This window comes from Melanerpes formicivorus, unplaced genomic scaffold, assembly GCF_026170545.1.
Source record: "Melanerpes formicivorus ecotype bairdi unplaced genomic scaffold, bMelFor1.0.p_v2 SCAF_82, whole genome shotgun sequence".
Classification (NCBI taxonomy): domain Eukaryota; kingdom Metazoa; phylum Chordata; class Aves; order Piciformes; family Picidae; genus Melanerpes; species Melanerpes formicivorus.
In genome coordinates, this window is record NW_027142434.1 from 1813505 (window position 1) to 1839048 (window position 25544).

The window sequence follows — 25544 nt, forward strand, 5'->3', positions numbered from 1 at the left end:
CATCCGAGGGGAATGTAGGGGAGAGGCTGCCAGGGAAGGGCCAGCAGAGGCTGAGCACTGCAGGGGCTGCAGCAGAGCCACTCACCAGCAGCCCCAGGCTGCCTCAGGGTCACCATGGCCAAGATCCAGGTCCTGCACCTGGGTGACAATAACCCCATGGGCACCCCAGGCTGGGGGCAGGCTGGCTGGAAACTGTCAAGTGGGAAAAGCCCTGGGGGTAAAGAGCAGCTGGAGAGGAGCCAGGGGGTGCCCAGGGGGGGCAGGAAGGGCAGCAGCAGCCTGGCCTGGAGCAGCACTGGGGTGAGCAGCAGCAGCAGGGCAGGGATGGTGCCCCTGGGGAGGCCACAGCTTGAGTGCTGGGTTCAGCTCTGGGCTCCTCACTGCAGGAATGAGATTGAGAGGCTGGAGCAGGGCCAGGGAAGGGCAACAGAGCTGGGGAAGGGTCTGGGGAGGAGCAGCTGAGGGAGCTGGGGGGGTTGAGCCTGGAGCAGAGGAGGCTGAGGGAGACCTCATTGCTCTCTGCAGCTCCCTGAGAGGAGGCTGCAGCCAGTGGGGGTTGGGCTCTGCTCCCCAGGCTCAGGGGACAGAAGGAGAAGAACTGGCCTGAAATTGTGCCAGGGGAGGCTGAGGTTGGAGAGGAGGCCAAATGTCTTTGCTGGAGGAGTGGTCAGGGCCTGGCAGAGGCTGCCCAGGGAGGTGGTGGAGTCCCCATGGCTGGAGGGGTTGCAGCAAGCTGTGGCCATGGCAGCTGGGGCCAGGGGTTGGTGGCCATGGGGGGGTTGGGTTGGGGCTGGCCTGGGGGAGCTCAGAGAGCTTTGCCAGCCAGGACAATTCCATGGTTCTGTGATCACCTGCCTGGGGGCTGCCTGAGCAGTGAGTGCCATGGGAGTGATTTCCAGGTGGAAGGTGATTTGCATGGCTGCAGACAGCTCTGCTCTGCCACTCCATCAGCTCCCTGAGACAGGAGCACAACCTCCTGACAGCCTCACAGCTGTGCTGCTTCTGCTCCTCCATGAGCAGAGAGGAAGCTCCAAAGCAGCACAGGCTGGGAGGGAATCTCATTGATCTTCACAGATGTCTGTGGGGCAGGGGGCAAGCAGGGGCCAGGCTCTGCTCAGTGGTGCCCAGGGACAGGACAAGGAGCAATGGGCACAAACTGGAACCCAGCAGGCTCCACCTCAACAGGAGGAGAAACTTCCTTGGTGTGAGGCTGCTGGAGCCTGGAGCAGGCTGCCCAGAGAGGTTGTGGAGTCTCCTGGGGTGGAGGCTTCCAAGCCCCTCCTGGATGTGTTCTGTGTGCCCTGCCCTGGCAGGGGGGTTGGCATCAGTGCTCTCCAGAGGTCCTTTCCAACTCCCCCCACTGTGGGACTGCCTGATGCTGGCAGTGCCATGCACACAGCTCTGCTGCTACAGGGATTAGGAACCCATCTGAGGGTCACCTGGAAATGATTGCTGCACAGCAGCAATCCACCTGCTGGGGGCCAGCTCCCACACCTCTGGTGACAAGGAATATTCTTGTTGCAGGCTGGGAGCAGGTTTGTGGTGCAGGAGATTGAGCAGCCTGGAGCAGGCTGAGGGGAGGCCTCACTGCCAGGGAGCAGGACAGCCAGGGGGGCTGCCAGGAGGAGGCAGACTCCCTTTGGCCCATGCAGGAGCCAAGGGCTGCTGGGGACAATGCCTGCTGGGGACATTCCCACTGGGCTGCAGCAGCAAATGTGTCCCCAGGAGCAGGCAGAGGCTGGAATCAGCTCCCAAGGGCAGGGGGGGATTCCCTGCACAGCTTTCAGCCTCAGCCTGCCAGGCTGCTGGGGCAGCTCCCTGCAGCTCCACCAGCCCCTGGGAAGCTTGGAGCAGCTGAGCCTTGGGGTCCCTCCCAGCCTGGCCCTCTGGGGCTCTGTGCTCTGCTGCTCAGGCAGCAGCTGTGCACTCCCCAGCTCTCAGACCCCTCTCATCCAACCCTCCCTGTGGGCAGAGTTTCCATCCTGAGCCTTAAACTCCCTGGGCAGGAGCTGCTGGGGCTGGGGCAGCCCAAGGGCTAGGGCCCATGCTAGGAATAAGTGTTCCCCTCAGCCAGCATCTGCCCCAAGCCTCCTTGCCCAGGGCCAAGAGGCAGCAGCTGGGCTCAGCACCCTGCCCTGGCCAAGGCAGGGGAGGTGATGCCCACAGCTGTCCTGCTGCCAGGCTGCAGGGGCAGCTCCCTGCAGCTCCACCAGCCCCTGGATGGTGCTTGGGGTCCCTCCCAGCCTGGCCCTCTGGGATTAGTTCTTTCCCCATGGAAGGTTTGATTTTGCCCAGTTATTTTTCCTCCCATCTCCAATGCCCCTGAAGCTTCTCCTCTGTGTTTGAGAGGGCTGGTGGAAGCCATCAGCATCACAGAGCCACAATTCTCTTGAAGCTTGTTGGGTGGATTTTTTTTACCCCTCCTTCTGAATAAAATGCAGCATCTTGTCCAAAGGGCAACCCCTGGGCAGCTCTCAGTGCAGGGGGTGGTGCAGAGATGCTCTCAGGAGGGTCAGGCTACAGGGTGGAGTCTGAAAGTGAGAAAGAAAGAGAAGCAGCTCAGCACTGCAGGGAGGGAGAGAGTCATAGCAGTGTCAGAGTAGTAGTATCAGTCAGGGTTGGAAGGGACCACAGGGATCAGCCAGCCCCAACCCCCCTGCCATGGGCAGGGACACCCCACACTACATCAGCCTGGCCAGAGCCTCAGCCAGCCTGGCCTTAAACACCTCCAGGGACAGAGCCCCAACCACCTCCCTGCACAACCCATCCCAGGCCTTCACCACTCTCATGGGGAAGAACTTCCTCCTCCCCTCCAGCCTCAATCTCCCCACCTCCAGCTCCATTCCATTCCCCCTAGTCCTAGCACTGCCTGAGAGCCTGAGCAGTCCCTCCCCAGCCTTCCTGCAGCCCCCTGCAGATCCTGGAAGGCCACAAGGAGGTCACCTCAGAGCCTTCTCTTCTCCAGCCTGAACAGCCCCAACTCCTTCAGTCTGTCCTCACAGCAGAGCAGCTCCAGCCCTCTGCTCATCCTCCTGGCCCTGCTCTGGACACCTTCCAGCCCCTCCACATCCCTCTTGCCATAGGGGCTGCAGAACTGGAGGCAGGACTCCAGGTGGGGTCTCCCCAGAGCTGAGCAGAGGGGGAGAATCACCTCCCTTGCCCTGCTGGCCACACTTCTGCTGCTGCAGCCCAGGCTCTGCTTGGCTTTGTGGGCTGCAAGTGCACACTGAGAGCTCCTGGTGAGCTTCTCCTCCCCCAGCACCCCCAAGGCTCTCTCCTCAGGGCTGCTTTCCAGCCTGGATTTGTGCCTGGGGTTGCCTCCCCCCAGCTGCAGGACCCTGCCCTTGGTCTTGTTGAACCTCCTGAGGTTGGCTTGTGCCCAGCTCTGCAGCCTGCCCAGGTCCCTCTGGATGGATCCCTTCCCTCCAGCCTGCCCAGGTCCCTCTGGATGGATCCCTTCCCTCCAGCCTGCCCAGGTCCCTCTGGATGCATCCCTTCCCTCCAGCCTGCCCAGGTCCCTCTGGATGGATCCCTTCCCTCCAGCCTGTCCAGGTCCCTCTGGATGGATCCCTTCCCTCCAGCTGTCTGCTGCACCACACAGCTTGGTGTCAGCAGCAAACCTGCTGAGGCTGCACTCAGTGCCACTGTCCATGGCACCCACAGAGATGTTGAACAAGCCTGGGCCCAGGACTGATCCCTGAGGGACTCTGCTTGTCCCTGGCCTCCCCTGGGCCATGGAGCCATGGACAGCCACTCTCTGGGTGCAGCCATCAAGCCAGTTCTGCATCCATCACCCCTCACCCCCATGTGTCACCAGCCTGGAGCCCAGGCTGTGGTGGGGACACTGTTGAAGGCTGTGCTCAGGCCCAGGGGAACAACATCAGCTGCTCTCCCCTCAGCTGTTGATGTTGTCACCTGTCTGGGAGGTGCACTCCAAGGGGGCCCTGGAATGATCCAGAGTCAAGAAGCCCAACAGCAGCCAGAGAGAAGTGCTCAGTGCCTGCACTCACCAGGGCCTGGACTGGGAGAGGCTGGGCAGGAGCCAGCAATGGCCACTGGCAGCCCAGAAGGGCAGTGGCAGCTGTGCCAGAGCAGGGCTTTGCCCTCTCCCAGGAGGGCTCCCCTGGGTCAGAGGTGGTCTATGGACTCCCCCTTCCTGTCCAGCAAGCCCAGAACCAGGGCAGACCTCTCTCACTGCTCTCTCTTTCCCTGTTCCACTGCTCCAGAGAGCTCTGCTGCTGCTGCTGCTGCTTCCTGCACTGACCATGGGCTCAGGGTTGGTTCTCCAAGCTGCATCCAGGCTTTCTGAAGGACTCAATCCTCTCACATCCAGGGAGTCCAAGGCCATGCAGGGAGTCCAAGGCCATCCAGGGAGCCCAAGGCCATCCAGGGAGTCCAAGGCCATGCAGGCTTGGGTTTGTGCATTTCCCTGTCTATCCTTATCCCTCACCCTGGTGACCCCTCCCTGCTATTGCTATTGCTGTCCTGTGTTGAGAGCTTTACCTCTCCTCCTTCCAAACCTATCCCAGACTCTTTCTTCCCTAGGTTCACCTCCTCCCCTTTCCCCTACACCCTTTTTTCTTCTTCTTTCCCCCTTTTCTTTCCCTTTACTTACTAGGGAAAGGGAGGGAGAGGGGAGGGAGGAATTCTCAACTTGTTATCACCTCAGCTCTTAAACTCCAGTCAAGGCTCAAACCAGCACAAGAGGTCCCCTGGGTGGTCTCTTGCACTCCCCTTCCTGTCCAGCAAGCCTGGAACAAGGGCAGACCTCTCTCACTGCTCTCTCTTTCCCTGTTCCACTGCTCCAGAGAGCTCTGCTGCTGCTGCTGCTGCTGCTGCTGCTGCTGCTGCTGCTTCCTGCACTGCCCATGGGCTCAGGGTTGGTTCTCCAAGCTGCATCCAGGCTTTCTGAAGGACTGAATCCCCTCCCATCCAGGGAGTCCAAGGCCATGCAGGGAGTCCAAGGCCATCCAGGGAGTCCAAGGCCATCCAGGTTTGGGTTTGTGCATTTCCCTGTCTATCCTTATCCCTCACCCTGGTGACCCCTCCCTGCTATTGCTGTAGATATCCTCTGTTGAGAGCTTTACCTCTCCTCCTTCCAAACCAGTCCCAGACTCTTTCTTCCCTAGGTTCACCTCCTCCCCTTTTCCCTACCCCCTTTCCTTTCCCCTTTCCTTACTAGGGAAAGGGAGCAGGGGGGGAGGAAGCTCAAGCTGTCATCATCTGAGCTTCTGAACTGCAGGTGAGGCTCCAAGCAGCACAGGGAGTGGAGGAGGAGAAGCCCTGAGGAGCCTTTACCTTTGATGGTGAGGAAGGCTCTGCTGAAGGCTCGGCCGGAGGCGTTGGTGGCTTCCACCATGTACTCTCCTTCGTCCTGCTTGGAGACCCCCAGCACCACCAGGGAGCAGACCCCAAAGTCATTTGTGCAGAAGTAGGCAGGGTCACTGGAGAGGTCTCTGCTGTCCTTGTACCAGGTCACCTTGGGAGGGGGGTAGCCTCCCACTGCGCAGCTCATGCGGCACTCGCTGCCGGTGGGCACCACGTGAGGCCTCAGGGGGACGAGGATCCTGGGGGGCTGGCTCTGGTTAACCCCCCTGTACCTCTGTGCCCTGACTGCAAACTGAGCTGTGGAGACACAAACACAACAGCAAGATCCAAGCATGCTCAGAGAGGGCCCCACAGCCTCAGCAGGCAGGGGTGAAGGAGTGGCTCTGCAGCACAGCTTTTGGCTGCGAGGAGCCTCTGGATCTGAGATGCCCTGGGGGCTGTGGCTGTGTCTCACAGACTCCTGGCATGGGTTGGGGTGGAAGGGAGCTCAAAGATCATCCATCCCAACCCCCTGCCATGGGCAGGGACACCTCCCACCAGCACAGCTTGCTCAGGGCCTCATCCAGCCTGGTCCTGAACACCTCCCTCCTTGGCTTGTGCTGATTGAGCATCATTGGGGATGTTCTGAGCACAGAGAGGTAGAGAAGGGAACAAACTTCCAGGCTGAGGAGTCACAGAACCCAAGATTGGTTTGGCTTGGAAGTGACCTCAAAGATCATCCATTCCAACCCCCTGCCATGCCCAGGGACACCTCCCACCAGCACAGCTTGCTCCAGGCCTCATCCAGCCTGGTCCTGAGTACCTCCAGGCAGGAGACAGCCACAGCCTCACTGGGCAGCCTGTGCCAGGCTCTCCCCAGCCTCACTCTCAGCAATCTCTTCCTCCTCTCCACTCTCAGTCTCCCCTCTCCCAGCTCAAAGCCATTGTTCCTCAGCCTGTCCCTCCCAGCCCTTGTCCCAAGTCCCTTCCCAGCTCTCCTGGAGTCTCCTGCAAGGTTGCTCTGAGGCCTCCCTGGAACCTTCTCCAGGCTGCACAGCCCCAGCTCTCCCAGCCTGGCCCCACAGGGGAGGTTCTGCAGCCTCTGAGCATCTTCATAGCCTCCTCTGGAGCCTCTCCAGCAGCTCCAGGTCCTCCTTGTGCTGGGGGCACCAGAGCTGGAAGGCTGCTCTGAGGTGTCCCTGGAGCCTTCTCTTCTCCAGGCTGCACAACTCCAACTCCCTTGGCCTGTCCCCATGCAGGAGGTTCTCCAACCCTCTGATCATCTTTGTGGCCTCCTCTGGCCCCCCTCCAGCAGGTCCATGTCTTATTTCTTCTCAAATTAGCCAGAAATTGAGTTTAAAGTCAGAGTCTTTGGTTTCTGCAGCACTTCACCTTTAGCTTTGGCTGGGAATGAACTTTGTGGTGAATGACAATGACCTGATGGTGCCAGGCTCTGAAGGGTGGGGGGCAAGCAGGGGCCAGGCTCTGTCCAGTGGTTCCCTGTGACAGGCCAAGGGGCAATGGACACAAACTGGAACCCAGGAGGCTCCACCTCAACAGGAGGAGAAACAACTTTGGTGTGAGGCTGCTGGAGCCTGGAGCAGGCTGCCCAGAGAGGTTGTGGAGTCTCCTCTGGAGCCTTTCCAGCCCTGTCTGGATGTGTTCTGTGTGCCCTGCCCTGGGTGCCCTGCTCTGGCAGGGGGCTTGGCCTGGATGAGCTGCAGAGGTCACTTCAACCACCACCATTCTGTGCCTCTATGAATCATAGAGTCACAGAACTCTCAGGGCTGGAAGGGAGCTCAAGGCTCAGCCAGCTCCAAGCCCCTGCCATGGGCAGGGACACCTCACACCACAGCAGCTTGCTCACAGCCACCTCCAGCCTGGCTGCAAACACCTCCAGGCAGGAGGCTTCCACCACCTCCCTGGGCAGCCTGGGCCAGGCTCTCACCACCCTCCTGCCCAACAACTTCTTCCTCACAGCCAATCTCCATCTCCCCACTTCTAGTTCTGCTCCATCCCCCCCAGTCCTATCCCTCCCTGACAGCCTCCAAAGTCCCTCCCCAGCTTTCCTGCAGCCCCCTGAAGATGCTGGAAGGCCACAAGGAGGTCTCCTGGGAGCCTTCTCCTCCCCAAACAGGATCCCAGCAGGGTGGGGATTGGAAGGGACCTCTGGACATCATCCACTCCACCCCTCCCTTCCAACCCCTCCCATGCTGTGGTGCTGTGACCATGCCTGGAAGTGAAGGCCCTGCCTGCACAATGGCCATGCAGAGAGGACAGCCCTGCCCTGCTCTGCCCCACCAGCATCCCTTAGGGTCTGCCTCTATGTTCTGGGCAGCCAAAGACTCCCAGGAGCAGAGCAGGAAGGCAGAGAAGACCCCAAACCCCCTCACCCCACCCCCAGCCCGGGGCCCATCCGTGGCTCTGTGTTACCCTTTGGCCTCCGAATCCTCCAGGGCTGCTGTGTTTCAGAGGGGCCACTGGCTCCCAGCTCACTTTTGGCCACAACTCTGAAGTAGTAATCCCTGCCTGGGATCAGCTGGGTGAAGGTGAACTTGTTGGTGTAGATGAGGTCTCCCACCACGTGCCACCGGCCCTTCTCGGACTCTCGCTTCAGCACGGTGTAGAAGAGGTTCCGCTCCCACTTCTCAGAGGCTGAGGGCTCCCAGGTGACTGTCACGGTGCCTGGCACATTCTCTGCCAGCTGGAGAGGCCCAGGAGGCTGTGGGACATCTGTTGGGTGGAGGGTAACACAAATGCACATCAGGGATGGGGAAGGGATTGCCGTCCCCAGGGCCCTGGCCACGCTGGAGAAGCGGCCCCAGGGGGAGAAGGTCTTCACCACAAGGGTGGTGGAGCCCTGGCACAGGCTGCCCAGGGAGGTGGCTGAGGCTCCAGCCCTGGAGATAGTCGAGGTCAAGCTCACAGGGCTCTGGGCAGCCTGATCTGGGGGAGGATGTCCCTGCTGAGTGCAGGGGGTTAGGGCTGGATGGGCTTTGGAGATCCCTTCCAGCCCAGAGCATTCCAGGATCAGTCCTGGGCCCAGGCTTGCTCAACATCCCTGTGGGTGCTATGGACAGAGGCACTGAGTGCAGCCTCAGCAGGTTTGCTGATGGCACCAAGCTGTGTGGTGCAGCAGGCAGCTGGAGGGAAGGGATCCATCCAGAGGGACCTGGACAGGCTGGAGGGAAGGGATCCATCCAGAGGGACCTGGGCAGGCTGGAGGGAAAGGATCCATCCAGAGGGACCTGGGCAGGCTGGAGGGAAGGGATCCATCCAGAGGGACCTGGGCAGGCTGCAGAGCTGGGCACAAGCCAACCTCAGGAGGTTCAACAAGACCAAGGGCAGGGTCCTGCAGCTGGGGGGAGGCAATCCCAGGCACAAATCCAGGCTGGAAAGCAGCCCTGAGGAGAGAGCCTTTGGGGTGCTGGGCGAGGAGAAGCTCACCAGGAGCTCTCAGTCTGCACTTGCAGCCTACAAAGCCAAGCAGAGCCTGGGCTGCAGCAGGAGAAGTGTGGCCAGCAGGGCAAGGGAGGTGATTCTCCCCCTCTGCTCAGCTCTGGGGAGACCCCACCTGGAGTCCTGCCTCCAGTTCTGGAGCCCCTATGGCAAGAGGGATGTGGAGGTGCTGGAAGGTGTCCAGAGCAGGGCCAGGAGGATGAGCAGAGGGCTGGAGCTGCTCTGCTGTGAGCACAGACTGAAGGAGTTGGGGCTGTGCAGGCTGGAGAAGAGAAGGCTCTGAGGTGACCTCATTGTGGCCTTCCAGGATCTGCAGGGGGCTGCAGGAAGGCTGGGGAGGGACTGCTCAGGATCTCAGGCAGGGATAGGACTAGGGGGAATGGAATGAAGCTGGAGGTGGGGAGATTGAGGCTGGAGGGGAGGAGGAAGTTCTTCCCCATGAGAGTGGTGAAGGCCTGGGATGGGTTGTGCAGGGAGGTGGTTGGGGCCCTGTCCCTGGAGGTGTTTAAGGCCAGGCTGGCTGAGGCTGTGGCCAGGCTGATCTAGTGTGGGGTGTCCCTGCCCATGGCAGGGGGGTTGGGGCTGGCTGATCCCTGTGGTCCCTTCCAACCCTGACTGATACTGTGATACTATGACATGAACCTCCTGAGGCTTGGTGGGGCTCTGGGCAGGTTGATGCAGCTGGGGATGTCCCTGCTGACTGCAGGGGGTGCACAGGAGGACCTCTGAGGACCTCTTCCAACCACTCTTCCTCTGCCGGGGAAGAGGCACAGCAGAGAGCCCTCTGAGTCCATTCTGTGTCTGGGTGCTGAGGAAACACCCTGGCCATTAGAAGGGACAAAATGATGCTGCCTTCTCCACTGCCATGAGCTCATTTGCTGCTGACTGAACCTCTGCTGCATTGCCTCTGCACTGCTAGGGCCTCCTTCCCTTCCTGTGGGTTGGGGTCAGTGAGGGTTGGCACAGCTGAATGTTCTCAGCTTGTAGGGAGACAGAATCCTGGCCTGGAGCAGCAGTGGGGTGGGCAGCAGGAGCAGGGCAGGGCTGGTGCCCCTGGGCTGGGCACTGGGGAGGCCACAGCTTGAGTGCTGGGTTCAGCTCTGGGCTCCTCACTGCAGGAAGGAGATTGAGAGGCTGGAGCAGGGCCAGGGAAGGGCAACAGAGCTGGGGAAGGGTCTGGGGAGGAGCAGCTGAGGGAGCTGGGGGGGTTGAGCCTGGAGCAGAGGAGGCTGAGGGAGACCTCATTGCTCTCTGCAGCTCCCTGAGAGGAGGCTGCAGCCAGGGGGGGTTGGGCTCTGCTCCCCAGGCTCAGGGGACAGAAGGAGAGGAACTGGCCTGAAATTGTGCCAGGGGAGGCTGAGGTTGGAGAGGAGGCCAAATGTCTCTGCTGGAGGAGTGCTCAGGGCCTGGCAGAGGCTGCCCAGGGAGGTGGTGGAGTCCCCATGGCTGGAGGGGTTGCAGCAAGCTGTGGCCATGGCACTTGGGGCCAGGGGTTGGTGGCCATGGGGGGGTTGGGTTGGGGCTGGACTTAGAGACCCTTTTTCAACCCAAATCTCTCATGATTCTTTGTGAGGAGCTGTGGCCTACAGCCTGCTGCTCACTAACCTCAGCCTGTCAGCAAGAGAATGAAATAGAATATTAGAATAGAATAAACCAAACCAGGTTGGAAGAGACCTTCAAGATCATGGTGTCCAACCCATCAACCAATCCAACCCACCCAAACAGCTAACCCGTGGCACCAAGCACCCTCTCAAGTCTCCTCCTGAACACCTCCAGGGATGGGGACTCCACCACCTCCCCAGGCAGCACATCCCAATGGGCAATCACTCTCTCTGTGGAGAACTTCCTCCTCACCTCCAACCTGAACCTCCCCTGGCACAGCTTGAGACTGTGGCCTCTTGTTCTGGTGCTGGCTGCCTGGGAGAAGAGACCAACCTCTGCCTGTCTACAACCTCCCTTCAGGGAGTTGTAGAGAGTGATAAGGTCTCCCCTGAGCCTCCTCTTCTCCAGGCTAAGCAACCCCAGCTCCCTCAGCCTCTCCTCCCAGGGCTGTGCCCCAGACCCCTCCCCAGCTTTCTTGCCCTTCTCTGGACACCTTCCAGCAGCTCAACCTCCTTCCTGACCTGAGGAGCCCAGAGCTGGACACAGGACTCCAGGTGTGGCCTCAGCAGTGCTGAGCACAGGGCAGGATGAGCTCCCTGCTCCTGCTGGCCACACTCTGCCTGCTGCAGGCCAGGCTGCCCTTGGCCCTCCTGGCTGCCTGGGCACACTGCAGGCTCATGTTCAGCCTATCATCCACCAGCACCCCCAGGTCCCTCTCTGCCTGGCTGCTCTCAGCCACTCTGCCCCCAGCCTGTAGCACTGCATGGGGTTGTTGTGGCCTATGTGCAGAGCTTGCAGTGCTCTGCTTGGTGTTCCCCACCCAGCTGTGTGACCTCTCCTCTTGGGGCAGAGTCCCTCTGGAAGGGGTCTGGGGTTCAGCAGTAGATTGCTCTGTCCTGCAGCCCCAGCCAAGGGACAGCACAGGGCCAGGCTGAAGGTTGCTCCTGTCTGAGCTGCCCTGGGGGCCCCTTGCTTGGCCAGGGGGATTGGACTCAGTGTTCTCTGCAGGTCCCTTCCAAGCCCTGCTGTTCCAGGGCTCTGGGGCTGTGCTCCAGCTGGGGCTGTGCCTCCATGGCTTCAGTGCACCAGAGCTGCCCATGCTGAGCTGAGCTCCATGCCCAGCCCCCCTCAGGGCAGAGGGCAGTGGGTGAGGTACCTGTGACTTGGACTTGGAAGCTGAAGGCCTCTCTCTTCCCCAGCCCATCCTGCAGCTCCACAGTGTAGGTGCCACTGTCACTGAACTCTGCTGCTCCAACCAGCAGCTGGCTGGTGCCATCCTGGGTGCTGATGGCAGCCCTCTTGGGAAGAGGAAGCCCATCCTTCAACCAGGTCACCACTGGCTCTGGGGATCCCTGTGAAGGAACAGCACAGCTCACAGCCTGCTTGGTTTGCCTCCAGCTGATGTCTTCACCCCTTTAACCCAGGTGGAGATCAGGGAGACCTTCTGTCCTGCAGGAGGGGTCAGGGACTGGAGCAGGCTGCCCAGGGAGGTGGTGGAGTCCTCATAGCATCCCAGAATTCGGGTTGGAAAAGCTCTCCAAGATCCCCCAGGCCAACACCAACCCAACCCCACCATGGCCACACCTTGCTTGAGCACCTCCAGGGTGGTCATGAGGTTCACCAAGGCCAAGGGCTGAGTCCTGCACTTGGGTCACAACAACCCCTGCTTGGGGCAGAGGGCTGCAAACTGCCCAGCAGAAAGGGCCCTGGGGGTGCTGGGTGCCAGCAGCTGGAGAGGAGCCAGCAGTGCCCAGGGGGGCAAGGAGGGCAGCAGCAGCCTGGCCTGGAGCTGTGATGCTGTGGGTAGCAGGAGGAGGGAAGTTTGTCCCTCTGAGCTGGGCACTGGGGAGGCCACAGCTGGAGTGCTGGGCTCAGTTCTGGTGCCACAGGGTAAGAAGGACATTGAGAGGCTGGAGGGGAGCCAGAGAAGAGCAGCAAGGCTGGGGAGGGGTCTGGTGGGCACTGTGCAAATGAACAGCTGAGGGAGCTGGGGGGGTTGAGCCTGGAGCAGAGGAGGCTGAGGGAGACCTCATTGCTCTCTGCAGCTCCCTGAGAGGAGGCTGCAGCCGGGGGGGTTGGGCTCTGCTCCCCAGGCTCAGGGGACAGAAGGAGAGGACCTGGCCTGAAATTGTGCCAGGGGAGGCTGAGGTTGGAGAGGAGGCCAAATGTCTTTGCTGGAGGAGTGGTCAGGGCCTGGCAGAGGCTGCCCAGGGAGGTGGTGGAGTCCCCATGGCTGGAGGGGCTGCAGCAAGCTGTGGCCATGGCACTTGGGGCCAGGGTTTGGTGGCCATGGGGAGGTTGGGTTGGGGTTGGCCTGGATGCTCTCAGAGAGCTTTTCCAGCCTTAATGATTCCATGCTTATGCAGAACATGAGCACAGCACAGGGTACAGGATTTGCCCAGGGCTTGTAAAGCAATTCCATGCAGGAAAGCACCAGCTCAGCTCCCACCCCTGGGCCCTGGCAGCGCTGTGAGGCCACTGGGCACTGAGACAGACAGCTCTGGGCACTGAGACAGACAGCTCTGGGCACTCACCTCAAAGGGAATCTTCACCTTGATGGTGTTCCCTGCTCTCACAACCAGGGTGCTCTTCACTGTGCCATCAATCAGCAGCCTGGCAGGGACTGGAGAAGGCAGAGGTTACCACAAGGAGCTGAGCAGTGCCACCACGGCTGGCAGAGCCCCACAGAGGGCTTGCCCCTGCCTGCCCTGCAGCCACTCTGCAGCTGTGGGGAAAGGAGGGGACTGGGGCAGCCTCAGTCAGTCTGCAGATGGCACTGAACTGGCTGGCAGTGCTGATCTGCCTGTCAGCACAGCTTCCTTTGCTTCTAGCTGGGTTGCTCTGGCTGGAAAGCTCCTCTTGGAGGGGGAAACTCCAGCCCCCCCCCACCCTTACCTTCAGGAGGGGCATCTCCAGCACAGGCTTCCAGCTCCACAGCTTCCCCTGGGCCACTCTCACTGAGGGCTCTCACTCGTAGGCAGTAGGTCTTGTTGGCTTGGAGGCCTTTGAGGGTGTAGGTGGTCAGCTCCAGGGGCAGAGCATTGCATGTGGTCCAGCTCTGGCTCTTGGAAGACCTCATCTCCACCTCATAGCCCTTCACATCCTTCTCCTCTGTCCCTTCAGGTCTCTTCCAGGTCAAGGTGACACTGCTGCTGTCACTGCTGCTCACCCTCAGCTCCTGCACTGGGCCTGGGGGCTCTGGAAAGGGAAGTTTGATTTAAGATTGATTTAATCTCTTTGAAGTTTTATTTGAGCTCTTTTTTTCCCCCTCCCTGAGGTTTCTGTCCCCCCCTTTTCAGTCACTCTCTGAGGGCTCTGACACTCTTGCAGTGCACTGGATCCCCACACTGCTGCCTGGCCTCCACCTTGCCCCAGCTCTTCACAGTCTCACAGTACCACACAGTATCACTTAGGTTGGAAAGTACCTCGAGGATCATCGAGTCCAACCTATCAACACAGACCCCATGACCAGACCATGGCACCAAGTGCCACATCCAATCCCCTCTGGAATCCCTCCAGGGATGGGGACTCCACCACCTCCCTGGGCAGCACATCCCAATGGCGAACGACTCGCTCGGTGAAGAACTTCCTCCTCACCTCGAGTCTAAACCTCCCCTGGCACAGCTTGAGACTGTGACCTCTTGTTCTGGTGCTGGTTGCCTGGGAGAAGAGGCCAACCCCCACCTGGCTACAACCTCCCTTCAGGTAGTTGTAGAGAGCAAGAAGGTCTCCCCTGAGCCTCCTCTTCTGCAGGCTAAGCAACCCCAGCTCCCTCAGCCTCTCCTCCCAGGGCTGTGCTCCAGACCCCTCCCCAGCTTTGTTGCCCTTCTCTGGACACCTTCAAGTCTCTCAATCTCCTTCCTGACCTGAGGGGCCCAGAACTGGACACAGGACTCCAGGTGTGGCCTAACCAATGCAGAGTCCAGGGGCACAAGGACTTCCCTGCTCCTGCTGGCCACACTCTTCCTGCTGCAGGCCAGGATGCCCTTGGCCCTCCTGGCCCCCTGGGCACACTGCTGGCTCATATTCAGGTGGCTGTCAATCAGCACCCCCAGGTCCCTCTCTGTTTGGCAGCTCTCAGCCACTCTGCCCCCAGCCTGGAGCTCTGCCTGGGGTTGCTGTGTCCAAAGTGCAGCCCCTGGCACTGGGACTTGTTGAATGCCATCCTGTTGGCCTCTGCCCAGCTGTGCAGCCTGGCAAGGTCCCTCTGCAGAGCCCTTCTGCCCTCTCACTGACCAACCTCTGCTCCCAGCTTGCTGTCAGCTGCACATTTGCTGCTGACTGACTCCATCCCCTCCTCCAGATCATCAATGAAGATGTTAAAGAGCACAGGGCCCAGCACTGCTCCCTGGGGCACAGCACTGGTGCCTGGCTGCCAGCTGGCTGTGGCACCATTCACCACCACTCTCTGGGCTCAGCCTCCAGCCAGTTCCTCACCCAGCTCAGAGAGCTGCTGTCCCAGCCAGGGGCTGACAGCTTGGCCAGGGCTTGGCTGTGGGGGATGGTGGCAAAGGCCTTGCTGCAGTCCAGGCAGACCACATCCACAGCCTGCCCCACAGCCACCAGGCGTCACCTGATCATAGAAGGTTGGAGAGGCAGGAGCTGCCCTTCCTAACTCCATGCTGGCTGGACCTGAGCCCTTGGCCATCCTTCAGGTGCGCTGAATCCAGCTCCCTGCTCCTGTCAGCCATGCAGGGCTGCCTGCAACGCTCCCAAAGTGGTCCCCAGCCCATCCTGAACACTTCTCCACACAGCTCCTGCACAACTCCTGCTGCCTCTTGCCTGAGGCATCACCCAGGAAGGCCTTCCACAGCTGCCTCATGCTGAGAGCAGATCCTCAGCCATGAAACAGTCCCCAAGTAGAGCATGGGAGGGGTTGGAAGAGACCTCTGGAGAGGATCTACTCCAAGCCCCTGCCAGAGCAGGAGCACCCAGGGCAGGGCACACAGCAACACATCCAGGAGGGGCTGGGAAGGCTCCAGAGCAGGAGACTGCACAACCTGCTCCAGGGCTCTGCCACCCTCAGAGTGCAGAAGTTCCTCCTCATGTTTGGAAGGAACTTCCTGTGTTCAAGTTTGTGCTCACTGCCCCTTGCCCTGTCCCTGGGCACCACTGGGCAGAACCTGGCCCCATCCCCCTGACACCACCCCTTAGGTATTTACAAGCAGGGATCAGATCCCTCTCAGCTTCCTCCTCTCCAGGCTGTCCAGCCCCAGCTCTCAGCCTCTCCAGCCCCAGCTCTCAGCCTCTCCAGCCCCAGCTCTCAGCCTCTCCAGTCCCAGCTCTCAGCCTCTCCAGCCCCAGCTCTCAGCCTCTCCTGTCCCAGCTCTCAGCCTCTCCAGCCCCAGCTCTCAGCCTCTCCAGCCCCAGCTCTCAGCCTCTCCAGCCCCAGCGCTCAGTCTCTCCAGCCCCAGCTCTCAGCCTCTCCAGCCCCAGCTCTCAGCCTCTCCAGCCCCAGCGCTCAGTCTCTCCTGCCCCAGCTCTCAGCCTCTCCAGCCCCAGCTCTCAGCCTCTCCAGCCCCAGCTCTCAGTCTCTCCTGTCCCAGCTCTCAGCCTCTCCTGCCCCAGCTCTCAGTCTCTCCAGCCCCAGCTCTCAGCCTCTCCAGCCCCAGCTCTCAGCCTCTCCAGCCCCAGCTCTCAGCCTCTCCAGCCCCAGCGCTCAGTCTCTCCTGCCCCAGCTCTCAGCCTCTCCAGCCCCAGCTCTCAGTCTCTCCTGTCCCAGCTCTCAGCCTCTCCTGCCCCAGCTCTCAGTCTCTCCAGCCCCAGCTCTCAGCCTCTCCAGCCCCAGCTCTCAGCCTCTCCAGCCCCAGCTCTCAGCCTCTCCAGCCCCAGCGCTCAGTCTCTCCTGCCCCAGCTCTCAGCCTCTCCAGCCCCAGCTCTCAGCCTCTCCAGCCCCAGCTCTCAGTCTCTCCTGTCCCAGCTCTCAGCCTCTCCTGCCCCAGCTCTCAGTCTCTCCAGCCCCAGCTCTCAGCCTCTCCAGCCCCAGCTCTCAGCCTCTCCAGCCCCAGCTCTCAGTCTCTCCTGTCCCAGCTCTCAGCCTCTCCTGCCCCAGCTCTCAGTCTCTCCAGCCCCAGCTCTCAGCCTCTCCAGCCCCAGCGCTCAGTCTCTCCTGCCCCAGCTCTCAGCCTCTCCAGCCCCAGCTCTCAGCCTCTCCAGCCCCAGCTCTCAGTCTCTCCTGTCCCAGCTCTCAGCCTCTCCTGCCCCAGCTCTCAGTCTCTCCAGCCCCAGCTCTCAGTCTCTCCAGCCCCAGCTCTCAGTCTCTCCTGTCCCAGCTCTCAGCCTCTCCTGCCCCAGCTCTCAGTCTCTCCAGCCCCAGCTCTCAGCCTCTCCTGCCCCAGCTCTCAGTCTCTCCAGCCCCAGCTCTCAGCCTCTCCAGCCCCAGCTCTCAGTCTCTCCTGTCCCAGCTCTCAGCCTCTCCTGCCCCAGCTCTCAGCCTCTCCAGCCCCAGCGCTCAGTCTCTCCTGCCCCAGCTCTCAGTCTCTCCAGCCCCAGCTCTCAGCCTCTCCAGCCCCAGCTCTCAGTCTCTCCTGTCCCAGCTCTCAGCCTCTCCTGCCCCAGCTCTCAGCCTCTCCAGCCCCAGCTCTCAGTCTCTCCAGCCCCAGCTCTCAGCCTCTCCGGCCCCAGCTCTCAGCCTCTCCGGCCCCAGCTCTCAGCCTCTCCTCCTGGCAGAGATGTCTCAGTCCCCTCAGCAGCTCAGTGGCCCTGGGCTGGACTCTCTTCAGTCATTGTCCTGCTCGAGCTGGAGTCCCCAGAACTGGACCAACTATCCTAGTATCAGTCAGGGTTGGAAGGGACCACAAGGATCATCCAGTTCCAACCCCCCTGCCATGGGCAGGGACACCCCACACTAGATCAGCCTGGCCACAGCCTCGATCCTAGATGTGGCATCACCAGGGCAGAGCAGAGGGGGAGCCATCGACCTTCTTGGCCACAAGAGCACACTGCTGGCCCCTGGGCATCCTGCTGGCTACCAGCACTCCTCAGAGCTGCTCTCCAACAGAGCCACAGTGATCACTGATCACTGATCCTGATCAGCACCACTCAGCCACTCTAATGATGGTCACAGGGAAGTTTGGGTGCATGGAAACAAAGCCAGAAGCACTTCCAGGTGAGCAGTGGATGTGCTCCAAACTTGACCTGAGCTGACAGAGGCTGAGCCTGCAGACAGCTTCAAACCTCTTGTGCCATGGGGACATGGATCCTCCACACCAAATCAAATCTTAGAAGCACAGAGCTGTCAGGGCTGGACAAGGCTCAGCCAGCTCCAAGCCCCTGCCATGCCCAGGGACACCTCACACCACAGCAGCTTGCTCACAACCACCTCCAGCCTGGCTGCAAACACCTCCAGGCAGGAGGCTTCCACCACCTCCCTGGGCAGCCTGGGCCAGGCTCTCACCACCCTCCTGCCCAACAACTTCTTCCTCACAGCCAATCTCCATCTCCCCACTTCTGGTTCTGCTCCATCCCCCCCAGCCCTATCCCTCCCTCACACCCTCCAAAGTCCCTCCCCAGCTTTCCTGCAGCCCCCTGCAGCTCCTGGAAGGCCACAAGGAGGTCTTCTGGGAGCCTTCCTGGGACACCTCACACCACAGCAGGTTGCCCTGGCCTCACTCCAGCAGCTCTGAGTCCTCCTGCTTTGGACAGCAGAGGTGGAGGCAGGATTGGAGGTGAGGTCTCAGCAGAGCAGAGCCAAGGGGCAGAATCTCCTCTCCTGCCCTGCTGCCCACACTGCTCAGGCTGCAGCCAGCACACAGCTGAGGGCACTGCTGGCTCCTGGGGACCTTCTCAGCACTCTGTACCCCCAAGTCTCTTCCTCCAGTGCTGCTCTCAAGCCATAGAATCAGAGAGTCACAGAGCTGTCAGGGCTGGAAGGGAGCTCCAGGCTCAGCCAGCTCCAAGCCCCTGCCATGGCCAGGGACACCTCACACCACAGCAGCTTGCTCACAGCCACCTCCAGCCTGGCTGCAAACACCTCCAGGCAGGAGGCTTCCACCACCTCCCTGGGCAGCCTGGGCCAGGCTCTCACCACCCTCCTGCCCAACAACTTCTTCCTCACAGCCAATCTCCATCTCCCCACTTCTAGTTCTGCTCCATCCCCCCCAGTCCTATCCCTCCCTCACACCCCCCAAAGTCCCTCCCCAGCTTTCCTGCAGCCCCCTGCAGATGCTGGAAGGCCACAAGGAGGTCTCCTGGGAGCCTTCTCCTCCCCACACTGAACATCCCCAACTCCCTGGAAGGCCACAGGGAGGTCTCCTGGGAGCCTCTTCTCCAGGCTGCACAACAAAGCAAGGCCAGCAGCCTGCCCCCAGCTCTGTGTCCCAGGCCAGGGGGGGTGTGCAGGGCACTTACTGGAGGCATCCCTGGGGCAGGCTGGCTGGGAGGGGTCGCTGGCATCCCCCAGGCCAGCAGCATTGACAGCTGCCACCCGGAACTCATACTGCAGGCCCTGCTTCAGCTTGGGCACTTTCATCTTCTTGTCTGCAGGAAGAAAAGCAGAGGCTGCTGAAGTGTCCCCCAGGCAGCACAGGGAGGGCTGAGCACCACAGACTCAGAGTGGGTTGGGTTGGAAAGGACCTTGAAGGTCAGAGAATCACAGAGTGCTGGGGGGCTGGAAGGGGCCTGGGAAGAGCATCAGGTCCAATCCCCCCCTGATGGACCAGGACCACCTAGAGCAGGTCACACAGGAGCACAGCCAGCTGGGTTCTGACTGAATGCAGAGAGGGAGGCTCCACAGGCTCTGTGGGCAGCCTGCTCCAGGCTCCAGCACCCTCACAGGGGAAATGATTCTCATTTTCTTCCCCTGGAAGCTCCTCTGCTGCAGCTTCCACCAGCTGCCACTTCTGCTGTCATGGGATGTCACTGAGCAGAGCCTGGACCATCCAGCTCCAGCCCCCTGCCATGCCCAGGGACACCTCCCCCCAGCACAGCTTGCTCCAGGCCTCATCCAACCTGGTCCTGAGCACCTCCAGGCAGGGCACAGCCACAGCCTCCCTGGGCAGCCTGTGCCAGGCTCTCCCCAGCCTCACTCTCTACAATTTCTTTCCCCTCTCCACTCTCAGTCTCTCCTCTCCCAGCTCAAAGCCATTGTTCCTCAGCCTCTCCCTCCCAGCCCTTGGCCCAAGTCCCTCCCCAGCTCTCCTGGAGCCCTTCAGGCCCTGGAGGTCTGCTCTGAGGTCTCCCTGCAGCCTTCTCTCCTCCAGGCTGCACAGCCCCAACCCTCCCAGCCTGGCCCCACAGGGGAGGTTCTGCAACCCTCTGAGCATCGTGGTGGCTTTGCTAAAGCACAGGCAAACAACCCCCACAGTGCTGCCCCTGGCCTCTGAAGACAAAACCTGAGGCAGAGGTCCCCTGGCTCCCCTGGGGACAGTCAGCAGCTCAGGAACTGAAGAGGCGAAAAGCTCTGAGGTCCTGAGCAGCTCCTGAGCCTTCCTGCCTGCTCCAGGGTGCTCCGGGCTGCTCCTGGCTGCTCCTGGAAGCTCCAGGCTGCTCCAGGATGCTCCAGGCTGCTCCAGGCTGCTCCAGGCTTTAGGGCACTTACCTGGCAGGGGCCCAGTGTTGACTGGCAGCCAGGTGATGGTTCCCTTCTTGCGCTTCTGCACCATGTAGCCCAGGATGCGGGAGCTGCCGGCCTGCCGCGGCGCCCTCCAGGCGATGGTGATGCTGTCCTTGGTGACACCCACAACCTCAGGGGGCTCAGGGGCCCCAGGGGAAGCTGGAGCCACAGAACCACAGAGCTGTCAGGCTTGGAAGGGAGCTCAAGGCTCAGCCAGCTCCAAGCCCCTGCCATGGGCAGGGACACCTCACACCACAGCAGCTTGCTCACAGCCACCTCCAGCCTGGCTGCAAACACCTCCAGCCAGGAGGCTTCCACCACCTCCCTGGGCAGCCTGGGCCAGGCTCTCACCACCCTCCTGGCCAACAACTTCTTCCTCACAGCCAATCTCCAGCTCCCCACTTCTGGTTCTGCTCCATCCCCCCCAGTCCTATCCCTCCCTCACACCCTCCAAAGTCCCTCCCCAGCTTTCCTGCAGCCCCCTGCAGCTCCTGGAAGGCCACAAGGAGGTCTACTGGGAGCCTTCTCCTCTCCAGCCTGCACAACCCCAACTCTCTCAGGCTGTCTGCAGAGCAGAGCAGCTCCAGCCCTCTGCTCCTCCTCCTGGCCCTGCTCTGGACACCTTCCAGCCCCTCCAGAGCCTTCCCGGCACAGAGGCTCCAGAGCTGGCCCCAGAGCTGCAGCTGTGGGCTCAGCAGAGTGGAGCAGAGGGGCAGAATCTCCTCCCTGGCCCTGCTGGCTATGCTACAAGGAGAGCAGAGTTTCCTGAGCAGCAGGTAGAGTCCTGCTTGTTTCCTCCTTCTCTTGCTGTGCACTCTGCCCAGGTTTGTGTGAAGCCTTCACAGCTGACTCAGGAGGTAGATCTCTAGCAGCACCCAAAATGCATCAAGCTCTCTGTGATGCCAGCTCTGAGAATGAATCTCACAGAATCAACCAGGTTGGAGAAGACCTCAGAGCTCATCAACTCCAAGCTGTCCCCCAACACCTCCTGACAGCTAAACCCTGGCTCCAGGTGCCACATCCAAGCCCCTCTTGAACACCTCCAGGTGTCCAGGCACCCTATCAAGCCTCCACCTATCACCAACACCTTCTAACCAACTAACTCATGGCACTGAGTGCCTCATGCAGGCTCTTCCTAAACACCTCCAGGGATGGGGACTCCACCACCTCCCTGGGCAGCACATCCCCAGGGCCAATCTCTCTTGCTAGGAAGAATTTTCTCCTTCCCTCCAGCCTAAACCTCCCCTGGCACAGCTTGAGACTGTGTCCTCTTGTTCTGCTGCTGGCTGCCTGGGAGAAGAGCCCAACCCCCACCTGGCTCCAACCTCCCTGCAGGGAGTTGCAGAGAGCAAGAAGGTCTCCCCTGAGCCTCCTCTTCTGCAGGCTAAGCAACCCCAGCTCCCTCAGCCTCTCCTCCCAGGGCTGTGCTCCAGACCCCTCCCCAGCTTTGTTGCCCTTCTCTGGACACCTTCAAGTCTCTCAACCTCCTTCCTGACCTGAGGAGCCCAGAGCTGGACACAGGAGCCCAGGTGTGGCCTCAGCAGCTGGCTGTGAGAAGCTCTTCCTTACCTTTGCCAGCTGCCTTCACCTCCCCTGACTCCAGGGCCTCGCTGGCTCCCTCAGCGTTCACAGCCCTCACCCTGAAGTAGTAGCTCATGTCTTCTTCCACCTTGGTGGTGGTGAAGGTGGTGCTGGTCCTGGGGGTGTCCCCCAAGGCCTCCCACTCGCTCCTGCCCCCTTGCTGCCTCTCCACCAGGTAGCGCAGCAGCGGTTTGCCTCCGTCGTCCCTGGGGGGCTTCCACTGGATGCTGATGCTGTCTGCAGAGCTCTCCACGACCTTCAGAGGGCCTTCAGGGGGCTGTGGCTTGTCTGCAAAGAGGAACACAGACAGACAGACAGACAGACAGACAGACAGTCAGCTGGCCCCAGCCCCAGGTGTGCCCCTGCTCTGGCTCAGCAGCTGGGAGGCTCTGGCCTGCTGCAGGAGGAGGGCTGGGTGGGCACTTGGGGGTTGGCCTGGGTGGTCTTGGAGGTCTCTTCCAAGCAGATCTAGGCTCTGGTTCTGTCTCCACTAAACTTCCTTCCAGTTTTTGATGGTGGGGGTGGGGAGGAAGCCAGGCCCTCACTCCATGGGCCAAGAGGTCCCTGGAGCACTGCACCAGCTCAGCTTGCCTTAAGGGACAGCACAGCACCACTTCTGCTCTCCCCAGAGAGCAGAGCTGTTTCTGGCAGGGCTGAATTTGGCCCTGGTCATCGATTTCAGATTTGCCTTCTGTGCTTGGTCACATCCTGTGTGGGCAGCAGCAGCAGGGCAGGGAGGGTGCCCCTGGCATGGGCACTGCTGAGCCCACAGCTTGAGTGCTGGGCTCAGCTCTGGGCTCCTCACTGCAGGAAGGACATTGAGAGGCTGGAGCAGGGCCAGGGAAGGGCAACAGAGCTGGGGAAGGGTCTGGGGAGGAGCAGCTGAGGGAGCTGGGGGGGTTGAGCCTGGAGCAGAGGAGGCTGAGGGAGACCTCATTGCTCTCTGCAGCTCCCTGAGAGGAGGCTGCAGCCAGGGGGGGTTGGGCTCTGCTCCCCAGGCTCAGGGGACAGAAGGAGAGGACCTGGCCTGAAATTGTGCCAGGGGAGGCTGAGGTTGGAGAGGAAGCAGAATGTCTCTGCCTCAGGTTGCACCAGGGGACGTTTAGGTGGGAGCTGAAGAGCAATTTCCTCACTGCCAGAGTGGCTCAGCGATGGAGCAGGCTGCAGGGAAGCTGTGGGATCCCTGCTCCTGGAGGAGTTCCAAACCTGTGTGGCTGTGGTGCTGTGCTGGGGCAGGGGGAAGTCAAAGCTTGGACTCCATGACCCAAGAGGCCTTCCCCAAGCTTTCTTTATTTAGAATAAACCAAACCAGATTGGAAGAGACCTTCAAGATCATGGTGTCCAACCTATCACCCAACACCACCTAATCAACTCACCCATGGCACCAAGCACCCTGTCAAGTCTCCTCCTGAACACCTCCAGGGATGGGGACTCCACCACCTCCCCAGGCAGCACATCCCAATGGGCAATCACTCTCTCTGTGGAGAACTTCCTCCTCACCTCCAGCCTGAACCTCCCCTGGCACAGCTTGAGACTGTGTCCTCTTGTTCTGCTGCTGGGTGCCTGGCAGAAGAGCCCAACCCCCACCTGGCTCCAACCTCCCTTCAGGGAGCTGCAGAGAGCAAGAAGGTCTCCCCTGAGCCTCCTCTTCTGCAGGCTAAGCAACCCCAGCTCCCTCAGCCTCTCCTCCCAGGGCTGTGCTCCAGACCCCTCCCCAGCTTTGTTGCCCTTCTCTGGACACCTTCCAGCAGCTCAACCTCCTTCCTGACCTGAGGAGCCCAGAGCTGGACACAGGACTTCAGGTGTGGCCTAACCAATGCAGAGTCCAGGGGCAGGATGAGCTCCCTGCTCCTGCTGGCCACACTCTGCCTGCTGCAGGCCAGGCTGCCCTTGGCCCTCCTGGCTGCCTGGGCACACTGCAGGCTCCTGTTCAGCCTACCATCCACCAGCACCCCCAGGTCCCTCTCTGCCTGGCTGCTCTCAGCCACTCTGCCCCCAGCCTGTAGCACTGCCTGGGGTTGCTGTGGCCAATGTGCAGCCCCTGGCACTTGGATGTGTTCAATCTCCTGCCCTTGGCCTCTGCCCATCTGCCCAGCCTGGCCAGGTCCCTCTGCAGAGCCTCTCTGCCCTCCAGCAGATCAACTCCTGCCCCCAGCTTGCTGTCACAGTCTCACAGTATCACTTAGGTTGGAAAGGACCTCGAGGATCATCGAGTCCAACCTATCAACACAGACCCCATGACCAGACCATGGCACCAAGTGCCACATCCAATCCCCTCTTGAACGCCTCCAGGGTCAATGACTCCACCACCTCCCTGGGCAACCCGTTCCAATGGCGAATGACTCGCTCGGTGAAGAACTTCCTCCTCACCTCGAGTCTAAACCTCCCCTGGCGCAGCTTGAGACTATGTCCTCTTGTTCTGGTGCTGGGTGCCTGGGAGAAGAGGCCAACCCCTTCCTGGCTACATCCACCTTTCAGGTAGTTGTAGAGGGCAATGAGGTCACCCCTGAGCCTCCTCTTCTGCAGGCTAAGCAACCCCAGCTCCCTCAGCCTCTCCTCCCAGGGCTGTGCCCCAGACCCCTCCCCAGCTTTGTTGCCCTTCTCTGGACACCTTCAAGTGTTTCAACCTCCTTCCTGACCTGAGGGGCCCAGAACTGGACACAGGACTCAAGGTGTGGCCTAACCAAAGCAGAGTCCAGGGGCACTATGACCTCCCTGCTCCTGCTGGCCACACTATTCTTAATGCAGGCCAGGATGCCCTTGGCCCTCCTGGCCACCTGGGCACACTGCTGGCTCCTGTTCAGGCAGCTGTCAATCAGCACCCCCAGCTCCCTCCTCTCTTTGGCAGCTCTCAGCCACTCTGCCCCCAGCCTGGAGCTCTGCCTGGGGTTGCTGTGGCCAAAGTTCAGCCCCTGGCACTGGGACTTGTTGAATGCCATCCTGTTGGCCTCTGCCCAGCTGTGCAGCAAACTTGCTACTGACTGCCTCCATCCCCTCCTCCAGATCATCAATGAAGATGTTAAAGAGCACAGGGCCCAGCACTGCTCCCTGGGGCACAGCACTGGTGCCTGGCTGCCAGCTGGCTGTGGGCACCATTCACCACCACTCTCTGGGCTCAGCCTCCAGCCAGTTCCTAACCCCATGCAATGTGCTCTCATCCCAGCCAGGGGCTGACAGCTTGGCCAGGGGGTTGGCTGTGGGGGGATGGTGGCCAAGGCCTTGCTGCAGTCCAGGCAGACCACATCCACAGCCTGCCCCACAGCCACCAGGCATCACCTGGGCATGGAAGGAGCTCAGGTTGGTCAGGCAGGAGCTGCCCTTCCTGCATCTGGCAGGTTCTGGCAGGTTGTGGCAGGTTCTGGAGCTCTCACCTACGACCTGCAGCTTGAGGTTGATCTCCAGGACCCCCGCATGTCATTCTTCAGCCTGACTTTGTACTCCCCTGAGTCTTTCCTCTGGCAGCTGGGGATGGAGAGCATGGTGAAGGTGTCTGTCGTGTCCAGGCGCATCCTGGTGTCGTCCTGCCAGCTCCATCCTGTCCTTCAGCCAGGAGGCTCTGATGGGCAGGCGACCCTCAAAGGGGATCTTGATCTTGACGCTCTGCCCGGCCTTGGGCCGCAGTGGGGACGCTGCTCAGGTTCTTCAGGAGGACTTTGTCCACCTGTGGAGGATCTGAGCAGGGGATACATAGAGCGTTTAGAAGCTGCCCCAGGAGGTTCCACGAGGCCCAAGGGCAAGGTCCTGCGGCTGGGTTGGGGCAATCCCAGGCACCGATACAGGCTGGGCAGGGACTGGCTGGAGAGCAGCCCTGGAGGAAAGGCCTTGGGGGGGGCTGATACAGGCTGGGTAGGGGACTGGCTTGAGAGGCAGCCCCTGAAGGAAAGGGCCTTGGGGGTGCTGATACAGGCTGGGTAGGGACTGGCTGGAGAGCAGCCCTGAAGGAAAGGCCTTGGGGGTGCTGATACAGGCTGGGGTAGGGACTGGCTGGAGAGCAGCCCTGAAGGAAAGGCCCTTGGGGGTGCTGATACAGGCTGGGTAGGGA

The 25544-nt window shown here is 60.9% G+C and overlaps 1 protein-coding gene across 1 annotated transcript in view; it reads right to left on the reverse strand.

The window, feature by feature from the left end:
* Nucleotides 1–2384: 2384 nt before the first annotated feature.
* Nucleotides 2385–25544, reverse strand: part of IGFN1 (immunoglobulin like and fibronectin type III domain containing 1) — a 71113-nt gene continuing 47953 nt past the window's right edge. Inside the window, 12 exon segments of the mRNA XM_068164709.1 lie at nucleotides 2385–2531; nucleotides 5299–5625; nucleotides 7741–8040; nucleotides 11525–11720; nucleotides 12903–12991; nucleotides 13264–13566; nucleotides 18718–18846; nucleotides 19907–20080; nucleotides 21491–21790; nucleotides 22636–22691; nucleotides 24878–25021; nucleotides 25023–25131. Of these exon segments, the coding sequence (XP_068020810.1) occupies nucleotides 2518–2531; nucleotides 5299–5625; nucleotides 7741–8040; nucleotides 11525–11720; nucleotides 12903–12991; nucleotides 13264–13566; nucleotides 18718–18846; nucleotides 19907–20080; nucleotides 21491–21790; nucleotides 22636–22691; nucleotides 24878–25021; nucleotides 25023–25131 (2141 nt within the window). The 3' untranslated portion in view covers nucleotides 2385–2517.